A 27,333-nucleotide genomic window follows, 5' to 3' on the forward strand; every position below is an offset into this window, starting at 1 on the left:
TTGGAAGCAGAGTCAGGCCAAGGCGTTGTTTTCTTTGCTTTTAGCAAAGTACAGTAACCGTGCCAATATACAGGCAGCTCCCTTTAATGAGCCATTCGGACTAGAGGCCAATTGGGCTTCGCAGCTTTAAATCTCAATTTCTTAACGCCACGGAATTATCAGTGTGAAATCTCCCTGCGCCTATTTTCAAGTGCAACATTTGGTCGCTATACATTTAAAAAAATAATAATAATAATAATATTGTCCCGTGAACACGTTGCACAAAAACTAGCTTTTTTATTGTTTTGGGTTCTTTCTCCCACCCACCCCGCATATATTTTTTTTTTATTTAAACCGGGCGTGGCTACAATATATGATGCTTTGTGAAAGCTGAGATTTTTGGAGATTTTGCCTGTGGACAAAAAACCAAACCAATCCACCCTCTCTAGCGCTGTATGTCGGAAGATGCGATACTAGCCTTGGGATTCCGCGCTGTTGCTTTAGTGGTTTAAAATGTCAATGTTTAGTTTTGCATTGAGGATATTAACTTATTTCATTTTTTCATATGGGGTGGGGGAACAAACAAGAAAAAAGGATGAAAACACACACACACACAAGCCCACCCAACGCCGCCCTGATTCAGCCCCCGTCCTGGCTCTGCCCTAAAAATATTTGCACACATAATATAATGAAAAGTTTCTTTTGATAGTGTGAAATTATGTTTTGGAAGGGGGGGGGGAGCCAGTGCCATGTTTCCTGCCGGGGGCAGAGTATGAAGGGACACGGGGACTTTAGGTCATCCTATCCGTAGTCGTGAAAAAACGAAGAAAAAGGCAGTTGACTGATTGGAAACGTGACCTGCGGTGGAGAGAATCATTTGTAACTTGGCTTGTTATGATGCGCGCAAGGGTTAAAAGGAAGAAACCGCACGATCTTTAATGCTCAGTCCCTAACGAGGCATCATTGTGAGTGTGTGGAATGAAATCAAGGGTGAGTTGTGCGCTCAGGATTCTGGTTCCTGTATCCATTCCGGATGCGCTACGGTGGTCGGATGGAAACAAACCACCTTAAATGCGCGACGGAAACGCTCAGTTCTGAAGTGAGAAGCCCGGGCCGGATCTTCTGCAGGGCATTAAGGGAGGCTCTCTCGCAAATGGAAACGCAGGGCGCAGGGGCGACGCAGCGCAGCAGTGCGCGTGCATGTGTGCGCATGGGGTAAGAAGCCCAGACCTAATCTGGGCTGCGATCTACTACAACGCTTTTCCTTTGCTTGTTCCCTAACTCCCACTACGATCCTGAATTTATGGTTGCTTTCATAAATAACTCTCCAGCGAACTAAGGGCTGAAATATGGAGAGGCAGCTTTCCAGGCAAGGTGCTATGTTTAATTCCATCCTACCCGATCGCCTTTTCTTTTACGGGGGCGGGGAGGGGGGTGTAGTGAGTGCGCGCTTGCGGTAGGTCTTGGTTCAGGAGGAAGAACAGGTGCTAGCTAGGGAAAAGGTTTGCGGTTGCCTTCTTAGAGCAAAGCAAGAGGAACTGGGGTGGAGGGGGGGTGGAATGGGCAAAAAAAATACGGGCTTGCCGCTGGTTTCAGAGGCACCGAGGTCTAGGATCTGAGGTCCTGCGGGATTACAAAAGGAAGAGAGATCCTGATGTTTACCACCGCAAATAGCGCATTATTATTATTATTATTAGTATTAGTATTATTATAGCGTATGGCTCGGGACAGCTTGGAGCATACGTGTGTGTGTGTGTGTGTGTGTGTGTATGTGTATGTGTGCGTGGTGCAGCTTTCCGCCCCCTCTTGCTGCCCTAAGTTTTAGCTCTCCTTTTTTATTCCTCCCCGCCCAAACAAACCCAAAGACGCGCCGCCACTTGTCGCTACCTCCTGCACGGTTTCGTCAAGCTCAAACTTTTCAGCGGAGGAAATTGGCAGCTACACGCGTTTCCAGCCCTAAAACACGATGCCGCCTCTCTCTATTAAGCATCCGGGAGGCTGGGACCGGCTCCAGCGGAGCCTTCCCCTCGGGGACGCGCATCTGTTTGGCCAGCAGTTCTTGGGAAGGGAAGGAGAACCTGGAAGAAAGGAGATTGGGGGCGGGGCGGGGAGAGAAAGATTTCTATGGGCATCGCACATGTGTGTGTATGTAGGCAAGCATGCACGCGGGGTGCCAAACTGGGTCTTTGACCTGGGTAACAGAAAGCCTAGTTTCGCCATTGCAAATGCGCCTGTGCAAGAAAAGAAAACTGAGTTTGCGGTGGAGGGCAGCGAGGAAGGCGAGGGATTGAGGAAAGCGGTGGGTCACCGTTTGGGGGGTTGTTTTACTGTCTTTCTCTATGGGTGGTCTCTGTGTGTGTGAGAGATCAGGGGAGGGGATGGCTTAGGAAACTTTGGGCGCCTTGCTCATGCTTTTGCGCCTTGCGCATGGTTTTGGAAGATCAAAGCGCCACCGCTTTTGGAGAAGAACAGCTCTGTGTGTGTGTGTTGGTTCCTTCTAAGCTCATCAGGACAAGACAAAATTCAAGAGATATTTCTGAGGCACACCACCGAAGTCTCTGCAGGATGCATTATGCCTCGACCCCCGCCCACCCCACACCCTCCGCTTAGTTATGATTAAAAATGAATAAACAACCAACCCACATCAGCCTTCAGATTCATCACCCCAGAGCCTATTTCCCCATTGCAGGGAACTAAAGAGGAGTTTGCGGAGCGGCACGTGGGGCCTGCCGTAGTTTCGTACCTCGGGGCAAATGGCAAGTGAGATGCGTCACTCGGGCAAACTCCGCCGGCAAAGTTCAGTATGTCCTACCAAGCGGGCGGAGGAAAGCAGGCAAAAAGAAAGATTAAAACTAGATAGATCAACGCTGGGATCAGGACCCAGATCCCAGAGCCAGGGCTTTCCCGCTGCCTTGGCAAGATCATCTTTGCTCTGTATTTCCGAGACAGTTCCTTCTCTCTTTCGCTCCCCCCCACCCTTTCCTCCATCCGCTTGCAAGTTCCCTATGGGGTGAGTGGGTGGGGAGAGGAGGAGGCGAAAGTGGGTGGGTGTTGCGGGGGTGGGGGAGTAGGTTTCCGGGAGGCTGCTGGAGGAGGAAGCGAATGATAAATTGTATCGATTTTTGTTTTGACACGCACCCATTTTTCAATTCTGGGCGATGAGTGATCAAATGATGCGGCCCTCTCTGGCTAATGTACTTGGAAGAGAGATGGAAAGCGGGAGGGAGATAAGGCACCATAGTGCGGTGTGTGATTGTGTGTGTGTATGTGGGGTGGGGTGGGGTGGACGGACGGGGGTGGGAAGGCAGCAGAAGGAACTGAAGCAGCTTGGAGGAGAGAGAGACAAGCCAGGCCGTGGGAGAATCCCAACCCGCCGAATTCCCCGGGGAAGAAACAGAGAAGCTGCCCGCAGGGGCTTCCTGAAACCTCATTGACTGGTTTCCTAGATCCCCCCGAAGACAAAATCTGGCCGCCACCCGGTGGTTAGCAGAGACGCTTGAACCACACATGCCGAAGCCGGTGGTGGCCGCTTTGCGCGCGCCCCTCCACTTCCCCTCCCGGAGAAAGCCTGACGCCGAATCCAGAGGCCCCTGTCTGAACGCGAGAGCGAATGATTCGGAAAACAAAACCGAAATCCAACCGCGATGGTCAAGCAAACTTCTGGCTGGGTTGCTCTCCGATGCTGCGGCTCCCCTTAATTCAATCAAGGTCTTGCTAAACCGTCCAAATGGAGAAATTATTAGTTTTCTCCCAACGAAGGCGGGCTCGAGTTAGCGCCTATTATAACTGTACATTTGCAAATGTTAATCTCACCACAGACCTAATTAATTCTGCCTTGTTACTGACAAGCAGTTCATCAAATATCTGATTCGAAGATGTTCGTAATGAGGATATTAATTAAATTCTGAATCATCCGAAAGGGCTTCTATTGAAACAATACCTCATTACAATGATTAAAAACTGATTTCGAATATTACGCCTTCCCCACCGTTCTCTCTCTCTCTCTGCAAACACAGAACCCTCCCGGAAAAATCTGCCCATGGCAAAAAATATAAAATATAAAAATGAATTACAAAATGTGCAATTTAGGGATATGCATTTTCCCCATTTTGGGGTGGGGTGGGGGTTGAGGAAAGGAAGCGCCAGCCCCTCATTTCCCAACACTTCTGCAATAGGTTACACGCAGCTTAATGATAATCAAAATGACTTTTCCCCCCCTCTCCCCCCCCAGCTAAAAAAGACCCCAAAGTGCGCGTACAGCTGCAAAACCCAAGAGGGTCAGCATCATTTCACTGTATTCTCTTCTTGATTACAAGCCGAGCCCATCAAACACAACATAATTACAGTAATTTCAGGTTTATTTATTCTAATGCAGTTTCCCCATCTCTCTGGTAATTATGAGCAATTTTTTCGCCCAGGGAATCTTTTTGCATTAACAAAAGAGATAACGCACTGAAAGCCAAATTTGCTGTGCATTGAGAATGGGGAAGAAGAAGAAGGGAGGAGAGAGAGAGAGAGAGTGAGACAGAAAGAAATAAAATAGGTGCGAGAGAGCTGCCATCCTTTCCCCGCTCCATTCTCTGCTCTGCAGAGTGGAGCGCAGCAAATTGCCTGCAGGTGTGCGGAGCCCGGGCTGTCAAAGGGGGAGGGGGGGTTAAAAAAAAAGAAAAAGAGCGGACTTCCAAATTAGCAAATGCACAATGTTGAAGTAATGAAGACCGACTTAGCAAAATTGCCAAACAACAGATACCTCTTTAATATGTCCTGCTTTAAAAAATAAATAAATCTTCATACACACACTCCCCCATCCCCATATCCACCCACAACTCTTTCGTATTAAAGAACCCCCTCAATAGCGGGGGACTTGTCAGTCTCCCACAGCAAAGCCCAGCTGCATCTCTGCATTTTCAATCAGTCCAACATATAAATCCCATCCAGATTACATCCATCTGCCTTCTTCCCATTCTTTCTCTCTCTCTCTTTCTATATATTTCCAGCGCACGCAACACACGCGTTTCCCACTCGCGTATGACCAAAGGAAATTCTCAACTTGTCCCTGCAGACGATTTAGCCATCGTCTTTCACCCATGAGCAGATTCTTAGAAGGGTGTGCTGTGCGAAGCCCCCCCCCTCCTCTTGAACCCATCTGCACCTACCCACATGCAAACCTTGGGTATGCCCAAGTAAATGTTACAGGAGAGAAAGCTCTTTAAATCAGTGCAAATGATCAAAGGAGGGAGAGAGAAAGAGAGAGAGCAATCAAGGAACGGGGCGACGGGAAACGGGGGGTGGGGGCTTCCTTGTTCCTATGCTCAACTTTACTTCTTGTCCTCTTTTTGCTATTAAAAGCAGGTAGGTGAAAGGAAAGTGCGGGGGGCCGTATCGTTGGAAATGGAGGCCCCCCACCCTTCTCCAATGTCAGCCTCTCTCGGTGGCTGCGCGCACCACACCGTCACGCTCGTTCTCCACGGAGAGCCACTGCCTCTCTCTTGTTACCTACACAACTTTACTTCAAGAACGGAGACACAAACCAAAAGGTGGATCCGGGACATATATAAATATATATATATATTCAACAACTCGCAGAGTCCTCGAAGTCCAGCGCGCGCCCCTCCCCGTCTTTACCTTCGTATACTATATAAACCTTCAGGGATTGAGCACCCGTTTCTGTCCCCGAGCCACTCCTCCCCACCCGTCCTTATGCAACATACACACACAATAATCTTGACACAACTGACAAGAAGTTTTGAATGAAGAATTGGTTGATGCGCCATCAACTCCTGCGCCTTTCTCCTATCCCGGAGCTGGGAAGGTGGAGAGGCAGGATGCATCTATGAAAGTGGGGGTTGTTGTGTGGCGGGGGGTGGAAAGAGGAGAAAGAAAAGAATTGAAAAATAAAAATAAAAAAAGAGGGAAACCGTGTTATCCCCCGCCCGGTCCCGTCCCGCCGCGTCCCCCCAACCACACTTAACTTACCTTCCGTGTCAATTTTCCTGCAATCCCCATTCGCTTTTGCTTTATTGCAAAAGGTTGGAACCAGCACGTTGGTAGGAAAAAGTTGAAGGGAAGAGGTGAATAGAGGGGTCGGGGTTAGGTTGGGGAGGCTGGGGGGGGGGGGAGAGCCTTGCCACAAGAATAAATATCCAAAGGACTCCCAAAAAATGTGGGCTTGAGGTCCCTGGGAACCGAAACTCAGCCTCTGAGCGCAGGAGGATTTTTCGCAGCCCTCCTCTTGCAGAATATCACTGAAATTTTCTGCTATATAGCCTCTGTCTTTATAGCTGATGGGAAAAAAATTGCAGATTATTAGCATAAATGTTTACTCTTCATTACGCTGATGACATTGTGCACTCGAGATCTTGGTAATCTTTGGGAAAATTATGAGTAATTTTTAAAAATTTTAAAGCAGCAGCAGTTACCGTGCAATTCAGGCTAATTCTGCGTAGGCTCCGAACGGATATAATTATCGAGGAGTCAAGATGTTATGCTAAAAACTATGCATTGATATTCCCATTTATTATGTACATACAACTTTGACAATGTTGATGCTTGAAATAGCAGGAAATTGTCTTGCGCAAAAATTACAGTCCATATTAGGACATGTGAAATTGCGAAGAATTATATAGTAATTGCAGGCTTTCAGATGGGAGAGCCAGAATGCTCAAACTAGTGCAAATGTGGATAAAATTACAGATCAGAGCAAAAATTAGGGGAAAAGGGGGTCTGGGATTTTTCAAGTTGGCTATAGGATTCCGGAAGTGTCTAATGCCACATGATTGCTACAGCTTTAGGGGAGATATTCATGCCTCAAATAGCTCTTTGGCCAGAGCTGCTTTAATTGGATTTCTTGGGTGTTCTTTTCACCCCCCCACCCCCTTTAAATAGGGCCAAATGAGCAAATCGCCTGCCCAGTGGCATTTTTTTTAAAACCCCAAGCCCTCCCCCCCGACCATCAACCCCCCCCAGCCCACGACACAGAGGGAGCTTATTCCCTTCGCTCAGGTTGCGTTCCAGGGTGACACCCCCATTGGGGAAAAAAAGGTGGGTGGGTGGGGGTTTAATTACACAACATTACACGCCACCCTGCGCTTTCACCATTCTTTCCCCCACCTACTCTCCCTGCCCACCCCCCAGGGGTGATGCAAGCACTAGGTGCTCTGACAAGTAGCACGAGAGGGAGGAAGGGTCTTGGGGGGGGGGGGACACGACCGAGAAACCGAGCCGTTGTCCCAGAGGAAGTGGGGTGCAGCTGAAATTAAAGGGAACTGATGGGGGGGGGGAGGGTGAACCACCAGGCAGCCGTGATCGTTCTGGAGAAGGTAGGGTGGGGTTATTTGTGTATCTGAACTAACCAGTCATCGCTACCACCCATCCTGTCCGCTTTTACCAGGGCGGCAGAGGATTGCGGGGTGGGGTGGAGGAAAACGAGCTCTCTTCTTTCTCGGCCCACCATCTCTCTCTCTCTAACCCCCCCCCCCGCTCCTGTCATGTGGCCATGTGAGATTCCCTCCCGCCCCAAACCCAGGCGAAATCTTAAAGACAAATAAACGCAGCAACGAGGCTAAAGGTCTGAAAGGGGATCGTTGTTGCTTAAGGCATCTCTCTCCACCCCCAGCCCGTCTCTTTCTCTCCCCTGCTGGATTCCAAAAGGTTACCAAAAGGAGGGAAAGAAATGTGTGGCGGGCGTGGAGGGGATATTCATGCTGCCCCGGGACAATGTGCACGTGTTTTGGAGTCAATAATAATAACAATAAAAATATTTAATAATTTTATTATTTATACCCCGCCCACCTGGCTGGGTCTTCAGGATCAGAACGACAATACAGTAATAACAATGGCAAAGGCGAGATGGACGACTTTGACCCTAGAGCACATTCACCTTCCAAGCCGGGTGCCCCCTGAGGAACACGTATTGTGTGTGTGTACATACATATGCATGCATATGCATATACTGTATACAGATATCTATATATATCTGGAAACGCCAGCCGGGTCCTGTCTTCCCAGCTGCGATCTCCCTCGACTCTGCGTCTCCGTTCAAGCAGGACAGCTTAAACGGTGGGTTCTCCCCCCCCATTTTTATTTTAAAGCCCCAGGGAGGAACGTGATGCCTTGCAATCTACCAATCGCGGCCAGAAACATTCCCGGTTATGTACACCTTAATTCTCGAGTCGTCGGACCTCTGTTGCTTCCTGGGTGCTGAGGCCGCCTGATGAGAGATGCAACCAACTCCTGCTTGATCCTTTTTCATCTAAGCGCTGAAATGCAACCTGCACGCATTCAGCTCTAAATAATAATCACAATATCCCCGTTCTGTTAGTGTGATGAGATGCAAGGTTGCAAAATACGATTGTTGTGGGTCCCCCCCCCCCGGGCCACAGGTGCAGTCACTTGTCTCATATTTGCACTCACCGACCAACCCTAAGATAGGTACCATTCAGCCACCAGATACGTCTGTAGCTGCATCCAAACCTGCCCCTGGACCATAAATTATAACGGTATTTTGTTGGTGATTAAACGCATAGGGAAAATATGCAGCCTGGCTAAATCTGATACGTCTCCAGTTGGTGTAGGCTCCTTGCCATCGGAAGCCAGGATCAGTTTCACCCAGAAATCAGTGGAGCTCCGTTAGTCCAGCTGACAATAGACGGAGCTATTTCGTCCTCGATCGGAAGTTTATTCTTGCTCAGAAGACTACCACTCGGGTGTCTGCTTGCAACAGTAATAAACGATGGCAATGGGCTGTTGTTTCCCTTCGTTTCCAAGCATGTTGGAATTTCACCAAAATACTGAACTGCCTTGGAGAGACAGAAGGTGTATCAGTACACCAAACAAACAAAACTCCTGTGTTGCAAGAGATTATAGGGAAGCCTTCAAAAAAACGCCTCCTCCAACGCACGTTGTGTGTTTGAAGAGATTTTATTATTTATTGGAGAGATTTTATTTGTAAAAACATGCGAGTTTCTTCCAAATTGAGGCCGAGGACCCACGTGCTTGGGGTTGCCCATTTCGACAAGTTGCAAAATAGGATTTGGTAAGCCTAGCTGGGCATGTTTTTCCAAACCAAAAAAACCCCAAACCCTATTTGCAGGAAGCTGGGAAATATAGTTACAGACGCGTATTATCACTAATTATGCCAAATTATGCTCCATATACCGACGGAAGCCAGCCAGCCAACCTTAAGATATATACTGTATGTTGGAAGCCGCCCAGAGTGGCTGGGGCAACCCAGTCAGATGGGCGGGTACCATTATCATTATTATTGGGCTGGTACCATCATCATCATCATTATTCCCCTTCCCAGTTTTCTCCTTAAATCGGCTGTGCCTGTATGTATGTGCGTGTCTCGTGTGAATCCCTTGCCCACGGCCTGCGCGCGCTAACTGTCCACACACGCCGCGATTACTTCGGAGTAGCCCCCGTTCAACCCAGTGGCGGCTTTCTTCCTCCGTGGTAAACGGGCGCAGGAAAAGGCCGACGGAAACATCCCGCTCGTAATCTGACCGCCGTGCCCAACGGCGACATGATGGCGTGTCTCCAGAGGCGAGAGTGTTTCATTGGGCTGCCCTCCCCGCCTGGCGCCTCATGGCCGCGGGGCCAGAATCTTGGCTCTTCTTCCGCCACGGTCGTCGTGTGTTGGTCGGTCCGGCCTGGGACTCGCGGGGAAGGGTGTCGGCTCCACTAGTTCCACGCCGTCGGCTTCCCATTCCCATTTTTTGCCGTCGCTGGAAGGAAGGAGAGCGGGGTCGCCACAGAGACAGGCCGCGGGGGGGGCGGGGGCGGCTGCGGCCTTGACAGGCCTCCGTTGTCTCTGAGGGAGCGCGAGTGTGTGGGAAACGTCTCCCTGCGCCGCGCCTGAGGCGGCTGTGGAGACACGAGCAGGCCCCGCCTCCCCGCCGCGGCTTCCTCCCTCCCCGCCGCCCCACAAGCGCCGCTGCCCTTCTTCACCCCACGATCTCCTCTCCTACCCCGCACCCTATATGTCTTCTTCCCACCCGCTTTGTTCCTTGCTTTGCCGTCTTCAAGCGGGAAGGGCCTTTCTCCGCACGCGACGGGCCCCCCCCAACAATACATTTTCCCGCCTTTTTGCCCCGCTCTCCTCCCTTTGCCCGTCCTCTTTCAAGGGGAAGGCGATTGAGGATGGGTTTTTATTAGGGGCGGGTTTTTGTTGGGTGGGCAGAATCTCAAATTTGTATTGATTCAGGGGGAGCAATTGTCCCCCCTCCTCCTACGCCCATGGTTTACGGCTGCGGCGCAGTGGCTTGAGAGAACTTAGGCCCGTTGAAGAGCCCAGGCCCCCTTCGTTGCCTGACAGAAAAAAAGGGCTCCTTTTCCTCATCTTTGAACCGCAGCGTGTGGGGAATGATAAAATGTCCCGGCTTGCAGGGTTGCTGTGAAGATGGCTGCCGGACATAGTAGCCAACTCCTAGGGGCCGAAGTCCCTTCCGCTGCCCACCCCTCAATAAAATATTTGAGGGCCGTCGGGCTCCCACCAAAGCTGATGGGGCGAAAGGCATGAGTGCGTCCCGTCATAACTACGTGGAGCGGGGCTTACCAGGGCCTGTCGGCCGCCCCCTACCCCAGTATCTTATTCATGTATATGCGACAGGTTTCCCTCCCCTCATTATGGTTTTCAGAGAACAATTATCGCAGAACAGGATTTGTGGGGGCAAAGCGTCCCCCCCCCCGCCTCAGCGCTTGGGTTTCGCCCGCCTATCTGTGTCCGCCCCACCCCCACCCCGACCCGCCTTTTTCGTGCCAAGGCCCGTTGCGTGATTCCCTCTCAGGCTGCACATTCCCCGCCTCGGGCGCTTCGAGGGTTTAGGCCCCTTAATCATCCTGTCTGTTTGGCAGCCGCATTCGTCTCCTTTCTCTCCCTCCCTCTCACACGGAAGGAGCGAGCGAGAGAGAGGCCTGGCCTGCTCCAACTCCCGCGCTCTCCGCGCCGCTGCCAGAGAACAAGGAGAGCCACACATTCTCCTCGAGCGGAAAGGTCGCCGCCCCTGGGCCTGGCAGCCCCGAGCTTGCCAGGCCCGGCCTGATGCCACCTCGCCAGTCGCTTTCTGGGCCAAGAGGCCCTGTCAGGGCACCCGCCCGCCTCACGCAACAGGCGCACGCGCACTCCGGCAGCGAAAACCAGAATCCCCTGGGGCGCACGAGGCCTACCGTGGGTCCAACTCCACCAGCGAGAGGAAGGAAAATGGTGGCCCTTTCCATCTTCCTACCAACACTGTTGGGTTTTTTTTTGAACGCATAGGAAGGGGGAAACTGTCCAGCAGAGGAAATGAGATGGGGCAGAGGAATAGGGGACTCTTTACTGTGGAAAACACCTCTATTATTATTTCAATTTATATACACTACCCTTCATCAAAAGATCCCAGGGAGGTGTCCAACATTAGAAACACATAACAGAGCATCCATAATAAAACATAATAAAAAGCATAAAGGTAAAGGTACCCCTGCCCGTACGGGCCAGTCGTGTCCGACTCTGGGGTTGTGCGCCCATCTCGCTTAAGAGGCCGGGAGCCAGCGCTGTCCACAGACACGTCCGGGTCATGTGGCCAGCGTGACATCGCTGCTCTGGCGAGCCAGCACCAGAGCAGCGCACGGAAACGCCGTTACCTTCCCGCTATAAAGCGGTACCTATTTATCTACTTGCACTTAGGGGTGCTTTCAAACTGCTAGGTGGGCAGGAGCTGGGACCGGAAGACGGGAGCTCACCCCGCCGCCCATGCGATCGGCAAGTCCTAGGCACTGAGGTTTTACCCACAGCGCCACCCGCGTCACCAATAAAAAGCATACTGACAGACAAAATAACAGCTGCCTCCCCGCTCCCACACAGTTTCACAGGCCATAGGCCTGGGTAAAGAGGATGTTTTTTGCCTGGTGCCTAAAGACATGTAAGGATGGCACCAGGTGAGGCTCTCTGCGGAGAGCTTTCCTCAGTTTGGGAGCCACCACAGACAAGGCCTTATCCTCACTGCTGATCACTGCTTAATACAGTAGTACCTTGGGTTAAGAACTTAATTCGTTCTGGAGGTCCGTTCTTAACCTGAAATTGTTCTTAACCTGAGGTACTACTTTAGCTAATGGGGCCTTCTGCTGCCGCCGCGCCACTGCTGCACGATTTCTGTTCTCATCCTGAAGCAAAGTTCTTAACCCGAGGTGCTATTTCTGGGTTGATAGAGTCTGTAACCTGAAGCATATGTAACCCGAGGTACCACTGTACACCTCCTAAGCAACAGCCTTCCTTGTTAGGTACAATAGCCTACACTGGGCAAGATCCTTGCTGGCACAATTGTGAGTAGGGCCCCAAGGAACCTCAATACTAATGGAGAAAAAAGAACAGAAGAGACAGGCAGCCCCCTCTCCTTGAAGCCTGCTGTATTTCATTTTACAGGTCACGTTGGGGTGGGAAAGCTCTAGATTTACACAAGGGGAAGAGAGAACCAAGAAGGGTGTGCATGTGTACATGCATCTAGTCCTTACATTAGGAAGGGGTGTTGAGGGCTTCCATGATCTAATGGACCTGCAATGGAATCACTGGGGCTACAAAAGCAATGTGGAATAATGAAATCAGTGTTATATCTATCATCTATCTATCTATCTATCTATCTATCTATCTATCTATCTATGTACCTATCTATCATCTTTTGCATTTTATATACCATTCTTAAATACTAAAACGAATAAATAATACAGCGTAAAGTTGGGCCTGTGGGTGGGGTCCAGGATGACAAGTCAATGTATTCGGGATTTGCAAGGTGGTAACGTCAAAAACAAACAACTGGCCTGTGACAAAGATGTCTTATGTTAGTCAGCAACTGAAAGCAACAAGAAGAAAGTTTGAAGCCCCTTCGGTGGTTAGCTGATTTAGCTTCATCAAAATCTTGAAGTGGGGGTTGCCCCTGCTGTGTAACAAACCAGCTAGTTTTGTGCCACTGCGTTTTTCTATTTCTTAGTCGGTCTTTGTGCTATTTTACTTTATTTTTAAATCACAATCAACAGAATATTGTGGACTCTGAAAGACTGACAGATTCATTGGGGCATAAGCCATAATAAATCTGCTGGCCTTTCAGGTGCCTCAATGCTCTTTTGTTGTTTTCTCCTTGCAAACGACTTAAAGCGCAACCCTAGCCATGTCTACTCAGAAGCAGTTCCCATCGAATTCAAATACTTTTTCTCCCAGGTAATCAGGATTAGGAGGGTGGTGGCCTCCGTCCCTCTTTATGTATGTATGCTGAATTTTACTAAACCAAAAGGCTGGACTTTCTGCAGTAGAAAAAAGTGACATTTGGTTCTCACACCCAGGAAGAACCTTTAAGGTGGGCTATAAGGACAACAGACGAACAAAAGCACTTAAATGCATAAAATAACGTATCGAAAAAATGTCAGCACTCTGAGTGCATATGTACGCAGGCGGTGTGCCAAAAAAAGGTGCCAAATAAATTTATAAACGTTAGCGTGATTTTTCGTGAAGTAGAGACATTCTTGGCCATTTACACAGGCTACCCAAGACGTTGTTCTCTGGGCGGCTAGCTAATCCCAGATCACGAACACTTCACCTTCAGAAGCGCACACACTGGTGCGCTTTTACGCACCCGGGAAGAGCGCATTTGGAACCTTCCTTCCCTCTGCGCGCATAGTGAGTGTAGCGCGCCGTGGAACTTCGTGCCTGCCTTTTATCCGTTACCAACACTGCCCAGAAGAGGATCAGCCGCTCCGCCTTGCCGCCGCACTGCCTGGATCCTAACGCGGGAAGCCGCCAGGAGCCTGTCCCGGACTCCCTAAATGTCTGTGGCGCCAGAGAGCGGCGGGGAGGGGCCGAGTCTAGGCGAGCCTGGAGGAGCGTGCTGAGTGATTCATGGCTGCGGCGGAGGCCAGGCTGCCCCCCGGCTCCTGTCTTCTTCTGGCTGAGGGGCTAGCAGCAGGGGCACCGCCAAGCCCCACAGAATGGGCTTGCCTCTCCACCCACACAACAATTCAAGGATGCTCCAGGTCAGTTGGTGCGCAACAAGTACCATGGCGGCAGCGACGGAAAACTGAGTAAGTCTCCCCAAAATAAGGCCCTTTGATGTGTTTTAGACCCGAGCAAAGTGGGAAACGGGGTCCTGGCGGGGAAGAAGGTCGTTTTCTTAACGGAATAAACCTGCATCGGGTCTAGCATACAGTCTTGGGTAAGGGTAGGAAGAAATAAAATGAACCACCCTCAGCTTGGATGTTAGGGACAGTGGGGCGTCACTCCAGAGTCTCCTGTAGGCTGGTATCCCGTACCCACTTACCTGGGGGGAAAGCCCACTGATGTAAACGGGACTTCTGAGCAGACACGTGTAGGCTTGCGCTACTAGTGAATCTGTAGGTGTCAGAAGTGGAGGGCGGGGGGAATAATATCGAAGGCCGAACAAACTCCGGTGCAAACAATAATTTATTTAAATAATCTCTTCATAGTGTAAAAGTAACATCGAGAGATTTTGTTTTGTTTTTGTAATAAATAACCAAGAAAATACCTTTTTATGTTTTAAAGGTTTTAACGACGAACTGGGAAAAATTCAGTAGCTTATTCTTTTTGACAGCGAAGAGAAAAAGTATCAAACAGAATAATTAAAGGATATGGAAACTGTTCAGAGAGAAACAGGATGACGTTATGGCATTAACAAATCTTGGTTTACAAACATAAACAAATACAGGCTGTCCAATGCAACTGTTCACCCCTCTCTATTTATTTTTTTACACCAAGAAGCCAAGGAGGGGAGAAATCAGCACAAAACAGCGTTATTACAAACATATTTTTTCCTCGTGAAAAAAAAAATCCTGCAAACATTAAAAAAAGATAATTTAAACACAGCTGGGTTCTTTTTAATTTTAAATATCTACATATAAAAATTATTTAATCTTTTTTCCCCCAACATCAAAATGAGGTCATCTGCAAAGGCACCTATAAAAAGTTTACAAAAATAATAATAAAAATTAAATAAGAAATTCTGCACTGGCGATTGGATGCGAAATGGGAGAAGGGTGAATTTCCTCCTCCCGCATTTGAAGAATAGAAGGTAGGTAAAAAAAGAGAAGGGGATATATCAAAGAATAGATGGAGCGGATGGGAGGGAAATAACCTTAAAATCTGTAGAGACTTTTTGAGCGAGTTTGTGAGCACAGCTTTACCCGGATTCCATGGTGGTCAATGGGAATGTTGCCAGCGACTTCAAAGACACCTACTGGATTAGGGGTGTTCTGATTTGAAGTGTGTGCGGGAGGATAACCACAGGCCCTGATTCGGTCCCAACTTCAGGGAAGGCTCTCATCTCCCAGCTGGGTATGTAAGAAGTACCACCTGGGAAGGACCAGCGTCGGAGTAACTCCGGAGTGGGTAGCAGCGGGGCGGGCGGGTTGGGAGCAGCTCGGTTCTCCAACGAAGCACCCGGGTATGTACCTCTCTATCCTTTGGGGACAGGAGCGCGGAGTGAACAGGGCTCCCCCTCCTCCTCCAACTCCGCTTGGGGGAGCTGGGTTGCGCGCGGCAAACGCGCAGGCGGGTTAGAAAATCGTCCCTGCGCTGACGGCAGCGCCGTGGTGGTGGTGGAGGTGCGGGTGGTGTTGGTGAGGCTGCGCTTGCTGCAGGATCGGGGAGGCGGCTTGCAAGTGGGAAGCAGCGGCGCTCGACGCCTGGTGGTACCACGAGTAGTTGCCCAGGAAAGCAGCCGTCGCGCCCGGGGCGCCGGGGCTGGATCCAGCGCTACTCCCGCCGCCTCCGCCCCCGCTGCTCATCCGCTGCGGGTGCGGCGCGAAGTCCCAAGCTAGCGTGGTGGACGCCGGAGACGCCGCCGAGCAAGGCGGGGAGCTGCTGCCGCCCGGGTGCTGGTCGGCGGGGATCTCGCCGCTTTTCCACATCTTCTTGAACTTGGAACGGCGGTTCTGGAACCAGATCTTCACCTGGACAAAGGGAGGAGGAGCCGGAAGAGAGACGAGAGTGTGAGAGAGGCCCCACTCACCAAATTTTTGCGGTCACCAGAGAGCAACATTTCAATCTCCCCTTCAACAATCCCCTTCAAGTTTCCCCAAAACACACACACACACACCTTGTTTAATTTAACCGGACGAGCCCTTCTCCCAAAGCAGACCCCTCACAGAGAGAAGAAAAGGAGACCGCTGTCTCCAAAAGCAGGCTGGTGGATTCCCCTATCGCAGACTGCTAGGAAAACGAGCAAATCTGTTTCGGTGTGAGGTTTGGTTTGGCAACGTGGGAGGGAGAGAGCGGTTTTTAAATAACAGGGTAAACAGTTTTACTGAGTTTTCAGACTGCGCTTGTGAGAAGAGGGACACTTGTGCTGTGTTGGTCTTTGTAACCACAGATGTTGTCTCGTGTGTATGTGTGTGTGTCCCTCCTGATGTGTGCGTTTACAGGTAGGGATTTCTGATTTGAGCCATTCTCAGAAGTCCCCCCCCCCAAGTATGTTAGATGCCTTTTAAAATGGCATTATTTTGTTTCCCCTAGTTTCATTTCCGCCTGGTCTCCCTGACTAATACCAGATATTGTGTCTTCCTTTCTTAAATGTGCACTAACAGCCTTTGAGAAAGTGAGGCTCGGTGCGCTCTTAGCACTGCGTTGCTTATCCAGATCGAAAGGAGGTTTAAATAACGCTGGATAACTTTGCTTACTGAAAGATGCCAGATAAAGAGAGGGGGGGAAGGGTGACTTTTCTTCCGCGTGTACAATGAAACAGGATACTTCGTGAAATGAGTGTGTTGGAGACAGAGAGGCTAACAGCTAAACCCAGAAGCAAAGAGGAGCACTTAATCAATGCGCACCTAAACTCTGTGCTGCGAATAGATCACAGAAAGGAGGATCTGCTCTATGATCCCGTTCAAGTCACATTAATTCTTCCACTGGAAACAAAGACATGCTTAAATCTTCCCCCACTGCGATCGACGGGGCTTAAAAATGTTTAACTGTGTCAAGATCCCACCCATACGTTTGAAACAGAATTATTTCGCGTGTTGAAGCTTCTGCCACACAGCCCAAGCGTGGTCTGTCTGAGCAAGGCTGCCCGGCTACAGGTGGTCTATATTGTACAGGCCACCCGCTTTTCTGCGTTCACGAAGGGCAACACTACCAACAACAATAAGATGGTGGGCACCTCTGCATGGATGGACCTCCTCTGAAAAAAAACACCTTCCGGACTGCAGCTGGCAAAGAAGGCTGGAATAGTCGCTATGCAATAAACTAGCCAACGTAGGGTGGGGGGGGACCCGACGCGAAGCCTTCGCGCGTCGGAGCGCAAGCCGCTTCTGAGCCTTCCTTCCTTACCTGAGTTTGGGTGAGGCCTAGGGATGCTGCCAGCTCGGCTCTCTCGGGCAGGGCCAGATACTGGGTCTTCTGGAAGCGTCGCTGCAGAGCCGCCAGCTGGAAGCTGGAGTAGATCGTCCTGGGCTTGCGCACTTTCTTGGGTTTGCCGTTGACTATCCGGATCTCGGGCTCGCCTTCTTCTTTCTCGGCTGCAAGGGAAAGGAAAGCACCGTGAATAACGAGGCACCCCCAGCGGCATCACCCACCAGCGCCACATGCCAACCTCTCCTGGGTGGCGGGTCATTATAGCTTTGCCTCCCACAAGCAGCTATGTTCAGCATGGCTCCCCGCACTCGTCTAACCTTGGAGAGAGCAGGCGCGCAAGGGAGAGAGAGAAAGAGCTCCTACTGCCAGGATACCTTCCAACCCAACCAGTTTATTATTATTATTATTATTATTATTATTATTATTCAACCACGTGCTGCTCCTCTTCTGCGTGTGCCCAGCGGAAAAGTCAGCGCAGGGCGCCACACTTTCCCAAGCCAATTTTCCACCGCCCCCTCAACCCTCCTGGAAGGAGTTGGTTCTTACCAGGATCGTTGCTGACCGGGGACGTCCTTGCCCCGTAGGTTGCATAGGAGCTGTAAGAGGCCGAGTACCCCAGGTCGTAGCTGCCGGCTTTGGTGGAGTAAGGCACCGCGCTGATCCCGCTCGGGTGGTACTGGTAGGAGCCCATCTGCGCGTACGGGGACCCGCTGCCCGCGTTGCTCCCGGCGCTTCCTCCTCCTCCTCCTCCGTGGTGCTGTTGCTGGTTGGTGTAGTAGCTGCTGTCCGTGGCGGTGGACACAGGCAACGTGGGAGACTCCTGGGGTTTGTGTAAGCTGTGGTGGTGTTGTTGTTGCTGCTGCTGGTGATGGTAACTGCTGGAGGTAATCTGGTTGGAATGCATATCTGAGGCGAGGCTGTCAAAGACCCCCGTCATCCTGATCCTCTCTCCCCGCCCCTTGCTCCCTCCCTCCCTCGCTCCGAGGATGCAGGAGGGCAAACCAACAGCGGGGAGGGGGACCACGAGAGAGAGAGAGAGAAAGAGAGAGAGAAGGAAAAAGCAGGTCTCCTCTTTGGCAACAGGGCGCGCGTGGAAAAGTTACAACGCGCCTCTCTTTCTTTCTTTTCTTTCTTTCTTTCTCTCTCTCTCTTTCCTCACACACCCGGGGGTTCGCCTTCTTGAAGCAGACTGGAAACCCCAAGCCCAAGAAAAGAGATCACTGCTGGGGATCGCTTTGCACCCGAGGAGGCGGGCAGGAGGCCGCCGCTGCCATCGCCTCTCCAAAGCGCCAGGGCGCGTTTGCGCGCACAAGACTTTCCTCCCCCCGTGCGCGCTGCAAGCAGCAGCAGCAGCAGCAGCAGCAGCAACGCCTCCGCTTCTGCAGCTGCTTTAGGATTGTCTGCGTCTGCTGGGCACCGTCAGGCGGGCATTTAACACCGGTCACGTGAGGGCGGGCGACGTCACCTAGCAACAGCCAACCAGAGGTTCCGGTCGCGTTGTAGTGCGCTCTCTCTCTCTCGCTCTCTCCCCACGCCCTGCTTCTCCTCTTGGCTTCCCGGGGCGGTGGAGGCGCCTTGCAGGTGACACACACAGAGAAGAGAGGGTGGGAGGAGGAGAAGGAGGAAAATACACCCCCCTAAAAAAAAATTAGTGTCTCAGATTTGGGGTGCTGGTCTGGTGGAGTTAGAGTTGGAAGGAAAATAGTTTTTGCAGTGGTTTAGTCTTCTCACTGTAAATCATAGCTGTCAACTTTTCCCTTTTCTTGCGAGGAATCCTATTCGGAATAAGGGAATTTCCCTTAAAAAAGGGAAACGTTGACAGCTGTGCTGTAAGTGGGAATCTTCGAAACGTGTGTTGTGATGAAGACGCGGAATGGTCAGGCTAGGTTCTTGCTTCTTGGTGGTTCTTGTTCTGCCTCAAGATTATTATTGTTATTTATTAAGTTTGTATACCGTCCTTCACCCGGAAACCCCTGGGCTGTTCACAACACAAAAATAAAAAAAAAGGAGGACAAAAGAATACATAATAAAACAAAAACAGGAATGGAAACAAAGATCAGAATTATTATTATTTGTATACCGCCCTTCACGGAAGATCCCAGGGCGATTCACAACACAAAAGGAGGACACAAGAATATACAAGAAAACAAGAACAAGAACAGAAACAAAAAAAATCAGACTTCTTCTTCCTCCTCCTCCTCCTCTTCCTTGTTAAAGTTGTGCACCGCCTTTAGCCCGAAGATTCCAGGGCGGCTCACAACAGAAACATGTAAAATGATCAAGGTGTTTCCCTTTGCTAGGTAAAAATGACCAGTCTGATCTAGTTAGAGTCAGGTCACACAGCGGGATGCCACGCAAGGGTTTACTTGGGATCTGTAGGAAGGCCTCGCTGTGTTCAGCGGGGCTTTTCTCCCTTGTAAGTGTGCTTACTAGGCTGCATAAATGTTTGCTAAGACCATATCTTAAGCCACGCTGGCGTAACCGTCGTATCATAAGACGAAATATACCGGCCTATTCGTCCTCCTGCGCGCTTTCTTCCAATAAATAGGATGACTTCAAAGGCCAAGAAGAAAGCACCGCTTATAGGCTTTTAAACTTTAGCTGCGAAAAGAGGGTTGACGTTATGGGAGGGGGGGGGGGAGACGAAGGTGGGGGACAACTTCACAACTCTTAGGAAAGGATTGGTCTTTTATGCTTACAGCTTTTGCATCTATGAAATGAGGAGATTCTAAAACCCGTGGCAAATACGCCCCACTTCCCATTTACTTTCGCTATCTGCCTTCGTCACTCAATAATGCACAAAGTACCATTGCAGGAGTTTGTGTGTGTGTGTGTGTCTTTTGTTGCGCGAGGAAATAAAATCTATAAAGACTGGCTGTTTTGCTCTTGAATAAGGTAGGGGGTGGTGTTAAACGAAAGGCCCGATGTTACAGGTAAATGGTGCGATTTAAACTGGGGAATCCATCCTTTGAGACGTTCAATGGAAAACAACATGAGAATGTTTTTCAAAGTGAAAAACCAAACAAATCCGTACACACGGAGTGGAGCGAAAACTCCTGGCTCCATGTCCTTAAGCAATTCTGGACTTTATAAGCATTGCAGAGCCGTTCCTAGGCAGAGAAATAACGTTTGAAATAGCAACAGCCACTAAGTTAGACTAAAATCGTCTAACACAAGATTTTTAAAGGCATAACACATAATCATGATATATAGTTGTAGACAGCATTTTTTAAAAAAATTAAAACACTCCTGGCTATCCCATATTTTGAGAGATTTAATTCAAGGGCAGCCTCCATTATTAAACAAACAAAAAGCCCGCGGCGTCTGATAAGATTCCTGCCAGCCCATAGGAAGAAGGATGTTGTACTGGAGAGGCGACAGGAGGTGTTTATGACCTTGCCTTTTAGCGCCACCTAGCGTGGAAACCGTGCGCCCGCGAGGCCAGGTAGGAGACGGCGTAATCGCACCTGGGCGCCAGTCTCTTCAGTCAGCCCGCCGAGCAAAATAGTAATTAAAAGCCGCAACCCTGTGCTGGCGCGCATCGTCTGAAATCCTCAGAAGAAAGAAACAGACCTGTGCGGTTTGAATCGACTTGTTGCAACAGCAGCTGAGCGGAAAGGCAGCTCATATTCTGAGAAACATGACGAAAATAAAAAGGGAAAACCCGTCTCTCTCTGTTTTTTCCCTCTTCTCCCCATCCCACGGGCAATTAAAGTGAGGAGAGGCTGGGAGACAAGAGTTAAACCCTCCAGGGACCAGTTTGTCCTTAGCCTCAATTGGCACCAAAATCACTGGCTGCTCATCATCATCATCATGGATTAGATTTATACTTCAGCTTCACTCAATGTAGCTTTTTCAATCCACCTGCAGACGCCCATACCACCCTGTCCGTTTATACAATACTTCATTTGTGTGTCAGAAGAGGTAAGTGGTCATTTTGGCACAGGACAAACAACTTTTCTTTTTTAAAAATCCTGTTACTGTAGATACAACAAACGCATTGGGACCCTCAGATCCCTCGAAGAATGTGTATTTATTTTTTTAGAATAATGTACTTTCTTGGGCTCCATGATCACTGCAGATGGTGACAGCAGTCACGAAATTAAAAGACGCCTGCTTCTTAGGAGAAAAGCAATGACAAACCTAGTCGGCATCTTAAAAAGCAGAGACATCACCTTGCCAACAAAGGTCCGTATAGTTAAAGCTATGGTTTTCCCAGTAGTGATGTATGGAAGTGAGAGCTAGACTATAAAGAAGGCTGATCGCCAAAGAATTGATGCTTTTGAATTAAGGTGCTGGAGGAGACTCTTGAGAGTCCCATGGACTGCAAGAAGATCAAACCTCTCCATTCTGAAGGAAATTAGCCCACTGGAAGGACAGATCCTGAAGCTGAGGCTCCAATACTTTGGCCACCTCACGAGAAGAGAAGACTCCCTGGAAAAGACCCTGATGTTGGGAAAGATTGAGGGCACAAGGAGAAGGGGACGAAAGAGGACGAGATGGTTGGATAGTGTCTTCGAAGCTACAAACATGAGTCTGACCAAACTGCGGGAGGCAGTGGAAGACTCATGTTTTTACAGCATTTTGCCCATAGGACTGTAGCCTGAGCTGCTCTGCTGCACTGCTACACTGGGCCAAAGTACAGCAAGGGCAGAGTTTTCCATGTTCATCATATGGATCTGTTTGTCAGATTCCCCCTCACAACTGCCTATGTTCAAGACAGGCTTTCCTTACCTACCTTGGCCTCACCTGAACCTTTTCTTCCCCATCACCCCTGTTCAGTTTTGATCTTCCCTCCCCCTCCTCTCCACCAGCCTGTCTTTCATTTCCCCTGCAATTGTTTGGCATTGCATATAGCCTATTTGCACAGAGATCCAGTTACTTAAATTGTCGTGGGGTTAATTGCAATATGGTAAAGAACAAAAAAAAATGTGCCTTGAAGAATAATAAACGGACAAACACTTTTTTTCCTTTTTTGGGGGGGGGGAAATCATGTTTATTTGATTTTACAAATGTAAATTTATAACAATACTGAATACATATACATATATAGAGATTTCTCAGAATCTCAAGACTTCCCCTCATCCCCTCCATGGGTCCTATTGTCAACATTTTCAACCGCATATTATTTCATAATCTATACAGTGGTACCTTGGGTTAAGTACTTAATTTGTTCCAGAGGTCTGTACTTAACCTGAAACTGTTCTTAACTTGAAGCACCACTTTAGCTAATGGGGCCTCCTGCTGCTGCCGCACTGCTGGAGCACGATTTCTGTTCTCATCCTGAAGCAAAGTTCTTAACCTGAAGCACTATTTCTGGGTTAGCGTAGTCTGTAACCTGAAGCATATGTAACCCGAGGTACCACTGTATTTTGTATCTGTCCATATTATCCATACTGTTTCTTACACTGCAAGTGAAATTAAAACCCTGCTAATGTTTTCATCTGTTTACAGTGATCTCCTAAATAAATTATAATCTCCCCCCCATTCTTTCTTGAAGTTTTTGTCTTCTTGGTTCCTGAGCTATCCGGTCAGTTTTGTCCTTTTGGCGTCGTCTAACAGCTTGGTTTGTCATTCCTCTCTGGTAGGCAGTCTTTCTTCTTTCCATCTCTGGGCTAGTAGCATCCGTGCTGTTGTTGTTGCATACGTAAGAAATCTTTTCTGTTCCTTTGGGATGTCGGTACCTACAATTCCTAATAAAAAGCTTCCGGTTTCCCCACCCCCCAAAAAAAGTTATTTTAAACATTTTCCCCAGTTCCTTATATATCATTTCTCAGAAAGCTTTTATTGACTTACACAACCACCACATATGATAAAAGGTACTTCGCCACTTTTCATTCCACTTGGTTTAGCTTTGTTTCGTTATGATAATCTTTATTGTCATTGTCCCACATAGAACAACGAAATTGAAAATCTACACCAGACATTCAGAAACCAACAAGCCTGCTATCCCAGCTATCCCAGCCTGGTTAACCCCCTAAAAACTCTGATACCCCATAATTAAATACAATACACAGAGACTACCTTACACTGCGTTTAAAACCAAAATCGCATTTGGGTAGAAACTGTTTCTCAGGCAGCTAGTCCTAGTCTTTATAACCCTGTACCTTCTTCCAGAAGGCAGAAGCTGAAAGAGATCATTTCCAGGGTGCGCACTATCCTGCACTATCTCTGCAGCTTTCTTATGACACCTGAAAGCATAGATTCTTATGCATCTCAAAAAGAGCATGGATATAGGCATCCCATGGTGACCTATGGAAAGGAGACACATATAGCTAGTCTATCTCTTTTCAGTCTGGATGCATTCTTGGGGGAGTAGGGAACTTAAAAAAAAAAGGACAGAAAACCAAACACATAGGAAAGGACCCTTAAGTAACCTGAAATTGCCTGCTCATGTCATTCTTCAGATATGCTAGGTAACAGGAGGAACGATGAAGCCATCTAACCCTTTACTTGGGGGAAATCCATGAGAACCTTGCTTTTGCAAGTTATTCTATTGCTGCAGTCGCTGTGGCCACATTCATGCATGCACACGCACACACACACTGTAGAGCAGGTATGGGGAAATGTTCTTAGGCCAAGGGCCACATTGTCCCAATGGAAAGCTGTCAGGGGCCGCATTCCAAAAGTGGGTGGGCCCAGACCCTAGTGTGGGCAGGGCCAGAAATGCACAGAATCACACTTAACACTTGCTTGGCACTTAGCCAGTGTATAGCATGGATTCAAGACATCATACGAGTAGGGATATCTGCTGGAAGAACAAGAGGAAGAAAAGTTTCTGGGACAAGCTTGTGACAAGCAATGCTAGCCAAGCATAACTGCTGTCCTAGCATCAGTAGGGTCACTTGCCACTCATTTTCAAGCAGATTTTTCTGCTGGTCAGTTCTGACTAAGAGGCTGTGGTTTAACAGAGGTAAGGTAAAGGTAAAGGAACCCCTGATCATTAGGTCCAGTCGTGGCTGACTCTGGGGTTGCGGCGCTCATCTTGCTTTATTGGCCGAGGGAGCCGGCATACAGCTTCTGGGTCATGTGGCAAACGAGAGCAGCACACGGAAATGCCGTTTACCTTCCCGCCGGTTGGCAGGAGCAGGAACCAAGCAATGGGAGCTCACCCCGTCGCAGGGATTTGAACCGCCGACCTTCTGATCGGCAGGTTCTAGGCTCTGTGGTTTAACCCACAGCGCCACCCGCATCTGGTGTAACAGAAGCCTATGATTATTGCAGGGCCATTGCTGGGCTTTAGAAATGCAGCGTGTTGTTTGCATGTTCTTTTAAAGTCAAATAAGTATAAGGCATGGTGGAAAAGTCATGCCAATTTCCCTTGTGCCAGCTCAGCATTTACTATATTTATTTTTTTGCTTGAATCTAGTGTTGATTAGACATAGGCTTATGATTTTTCAGTGGTTTGTGCCCTAGTGTTAGTTCAAAATTATTTAGAGGGATTGCTCAGGTACCCCAAAATATGAGGAGATAATATTCACTTCCATCTGTCTAGAGATTTTAAGTGTTTTCAGCCTGAACGCAGAAAAACAACTCTGAACTCAAAACTGCACTTCGGATGTTGCAAAGTATGTGCTGGATGTTGCATCACCAAGAACTAAGGCTGGATCTACACACAGGAGAAGAACGCTATAAATAAGTCATAATTTAAATCGTTATAACGAAAGGGGGAAAAAAACTCTTTGTAAAATCGCATAGAAAAGTTTTGTGCTCTACAGCTCCAGGTGGTGTTGCATGTTAAATAATGCATTTAAAACACTGTTTTTTGACTAATGTAAAAGGTAAAGGGACCCCTGACCATTAGGTCCAGTCGTGACCAACTCTGGGGTTGCGGTGCTCATCTCGCTTTATTGGCCGAGAGAGCCGGTGTACAGCTTCTGGGTCATGTGCCCAGCATGACTAAACTGCTTCTGGAGAACCAGAGCTGTGCACGGAAACGCCGTTTACCTTCCTGCCGGAGTGGTACCTATTTATCTACTTGCACTTTGACATACTTTTGAACTGCTAGGCTGGGAGGAGCAGGGACCGAGCAACGGGAGCTCACCCTGTCGCGGGGATTCGAACCACCGACCTTCTGATCTGCAAGTCCTAGGCTCTGTGGTTTAACCCACAGTGCCACCCAGCCGAGTCCTAAAAGTTAAATGTCACCCTCAAACTCTTGGCTTGATATCTGCTGCAGGCCACATTTCATAGTCTTAAAAACTGGGATTCATGCCTGGAAAGTTGAATTATAATTGATTCAAAACCACTTGACTCTGCTTAGAGTTGATGAGTAACCACATGGTTAATTAAAGAAATATCAAATATATGTGTGTGTGTTATTTTTTAAATACGGTAAGGGTTAGCCTGAATCATTCAGCTTGCCTGATTTCAGGATTATTATTTTTTGGCGTTGATATAGCCATAAACAGAATACGTTCGTAAGAGAGCTGTGGACACTCCTGATTGACTGTGCTCACCACTAAGAGAACAGTCAGCATTCATTAAAGGCAGCATTGAGAAGGCTGATCCAAGTTGTTTACAAGCCAGCTGCTTATGAGTCACCAAAGTGTTTCGAAATCATCCTACAGCATCATTCTACAGCACATGATTCTCCCTTTCCCTTCTGTTGTCGACTTGGGTTTCTGAAGTGAATGGAGTGGTAGTCAAATAAAGGTATGTTTAAGGGTTCGTTCACATTTTCGTATGTGGTCGTCAAAGAGCGAGCCGGCAGTAAATCACAGTGTTCAAAGTTGGAGTTAACTCTTCCTGAGCAAAAACACAATCTTCACAGTGTCAGGCCTAAATGAGCACAGCAGCTCATCTCCGGTAGGCCTTACCTCATGAATCAGTTGCTGAGACTGAAAACCCCTGTCTCCCCAAAGCCATCTGAGTCTCCTCCTCTCGGAGACTGTGTCTGCATGCGGCCTGCATGTCTTTTCTGGTTCTGGGAGATGAGGGTGGAGGGGAGCTTGTCACAGAGGGAGACACCTGTGACTTCACCAGCCAAACTCATCTCTGCCTCTTGGCTTTCCTCCTCCCACTTTCCTGTTTCATCTTCTGCTTCTGATTCCAGACTTCTCTCTACCACAGACTCCCCCTGCTCACTAAGCCCTGTTACCTCTTCAACTTCTGACACCTCCTCTTCCGAGTCTTCTCTCTTTGACCACTCATCGTCACCCCACCACCAATCCCTGGGGTCTGAGACTTCTTCCCTTGGGGGTTCCCCAGCTTTTTCCTCCCACCATTCCTCTGCATCAAGCCAGCTCATGACAGCGGTTGATCTAGTCTGGGTCAACAATCCATTAGCAGAACTTCAACGGAGAAATTGGTGAGGGTTGCTTGGGTTTTTAGCCAGTTATCAAGGCAAAACGAGTCGCCACACAGTGACCAGGCCCTGTGCCCTGTCATTGTGTGGTCTGTGTGCGCTTGCAATAATGCTAAGTGCTATTTGCACAGAGAGGGCCTGATGGTATATTCTGGGTTTCTTCTATGGGCAAATGGTTGCATTTTTTAAAAAAATAGTTCTTATGCATGGTCCCATTCCCTTCCAAATATGGATTATGTACAGTGGTACCTCGGGTTAAGTACTTAATTCGTTCCGGAGGTCCATACTTAATCTGAAACTGTTCTTAACCTGAAGCACCACTTTAGCTAATGCCGCGCTGCCGGAGCACGATTTCTGTTCTCACCCTGAAGCAAAATTATTAACCTGAAGCACTATTTCTGGGTTAGCGGTGTCTGTAACCTGAAGCGTATGTAACCTGAAGCGTATGTAACCTGAGGTACCACTGTATTTTGTATCTGTCCTTAACCTGAAGCACCACTTTAGCTAATGCCGCGCTGCCGGAGCATGATTTCTGTTCTCATCCTGGAGCAAAATTCTTAACCTGAAGCACTATTTCTGGGTTAGCGGTGTCTGTAACCTGAAGCGTATGTAACCTGAAGCGTATGTAACCCGAGGTACCACTGTATTTTGTATCTGTCCTTAACCTGAAGCACCACTTTAGCTAATGCCGCGCTGCCGGAGCACGATTTCTGTTGTC

General features: G+C 48.8%; 1 protein-coding gene and 1 long non-coding RNA gene across 2 annotated transcripts; one reads left to right on the forward strand and one right to left on the reverse strand.

Moving 5' to 3' along the window:
* Positions 1–12,722: 12,722 nt before the first annotated feature.
* Positions 12,723–14,819, forward strand: LOC310679795. Its single transcript, XR_014512544.1, has 2 exons — positions 12,723–14,025; positions 14,504–14,819. It is a non-coding gene; the product is annotated as an uncharacterized lncRNA (long non-coding RNA).
* Positions 14,387–18,697, reverse strand: DLX2 (distal-less homeobox 2). Its single transcript, XM_083445509.1, has 3 exons — positions 17,855–18,697; positions 17,285–17,472; positions 14,387–15,909 (listed from the first exon to the last, which is right to left on the reverse strand). The coding sequence occupies exons 1-3, from the start codon at positions 18,243–18,245 to the stop codon at positions 15,514–15,516; spliced, it is 975 nt and encodes a 324-aa protein (XP_083301635.1). The 5' UTR covers positions 18,246–18,697; the 3' UTR covers positions 14,387–15,513.
* Between the last annotated feature and the right edge of the window lie 8,636 nt (positions 18,698–27,333).

This window comes from Podarcis tiliguerta (assembly GCF_965153285.1).
Source record: "Podarcis tiliguerta genome assembly, chromosome: 1".
NCBI lineage: Eukaryota > Metazoa > Chordata > Lepidosauria > Squamata > Lacertidae > Podarcis > Podarcis tiliguerta.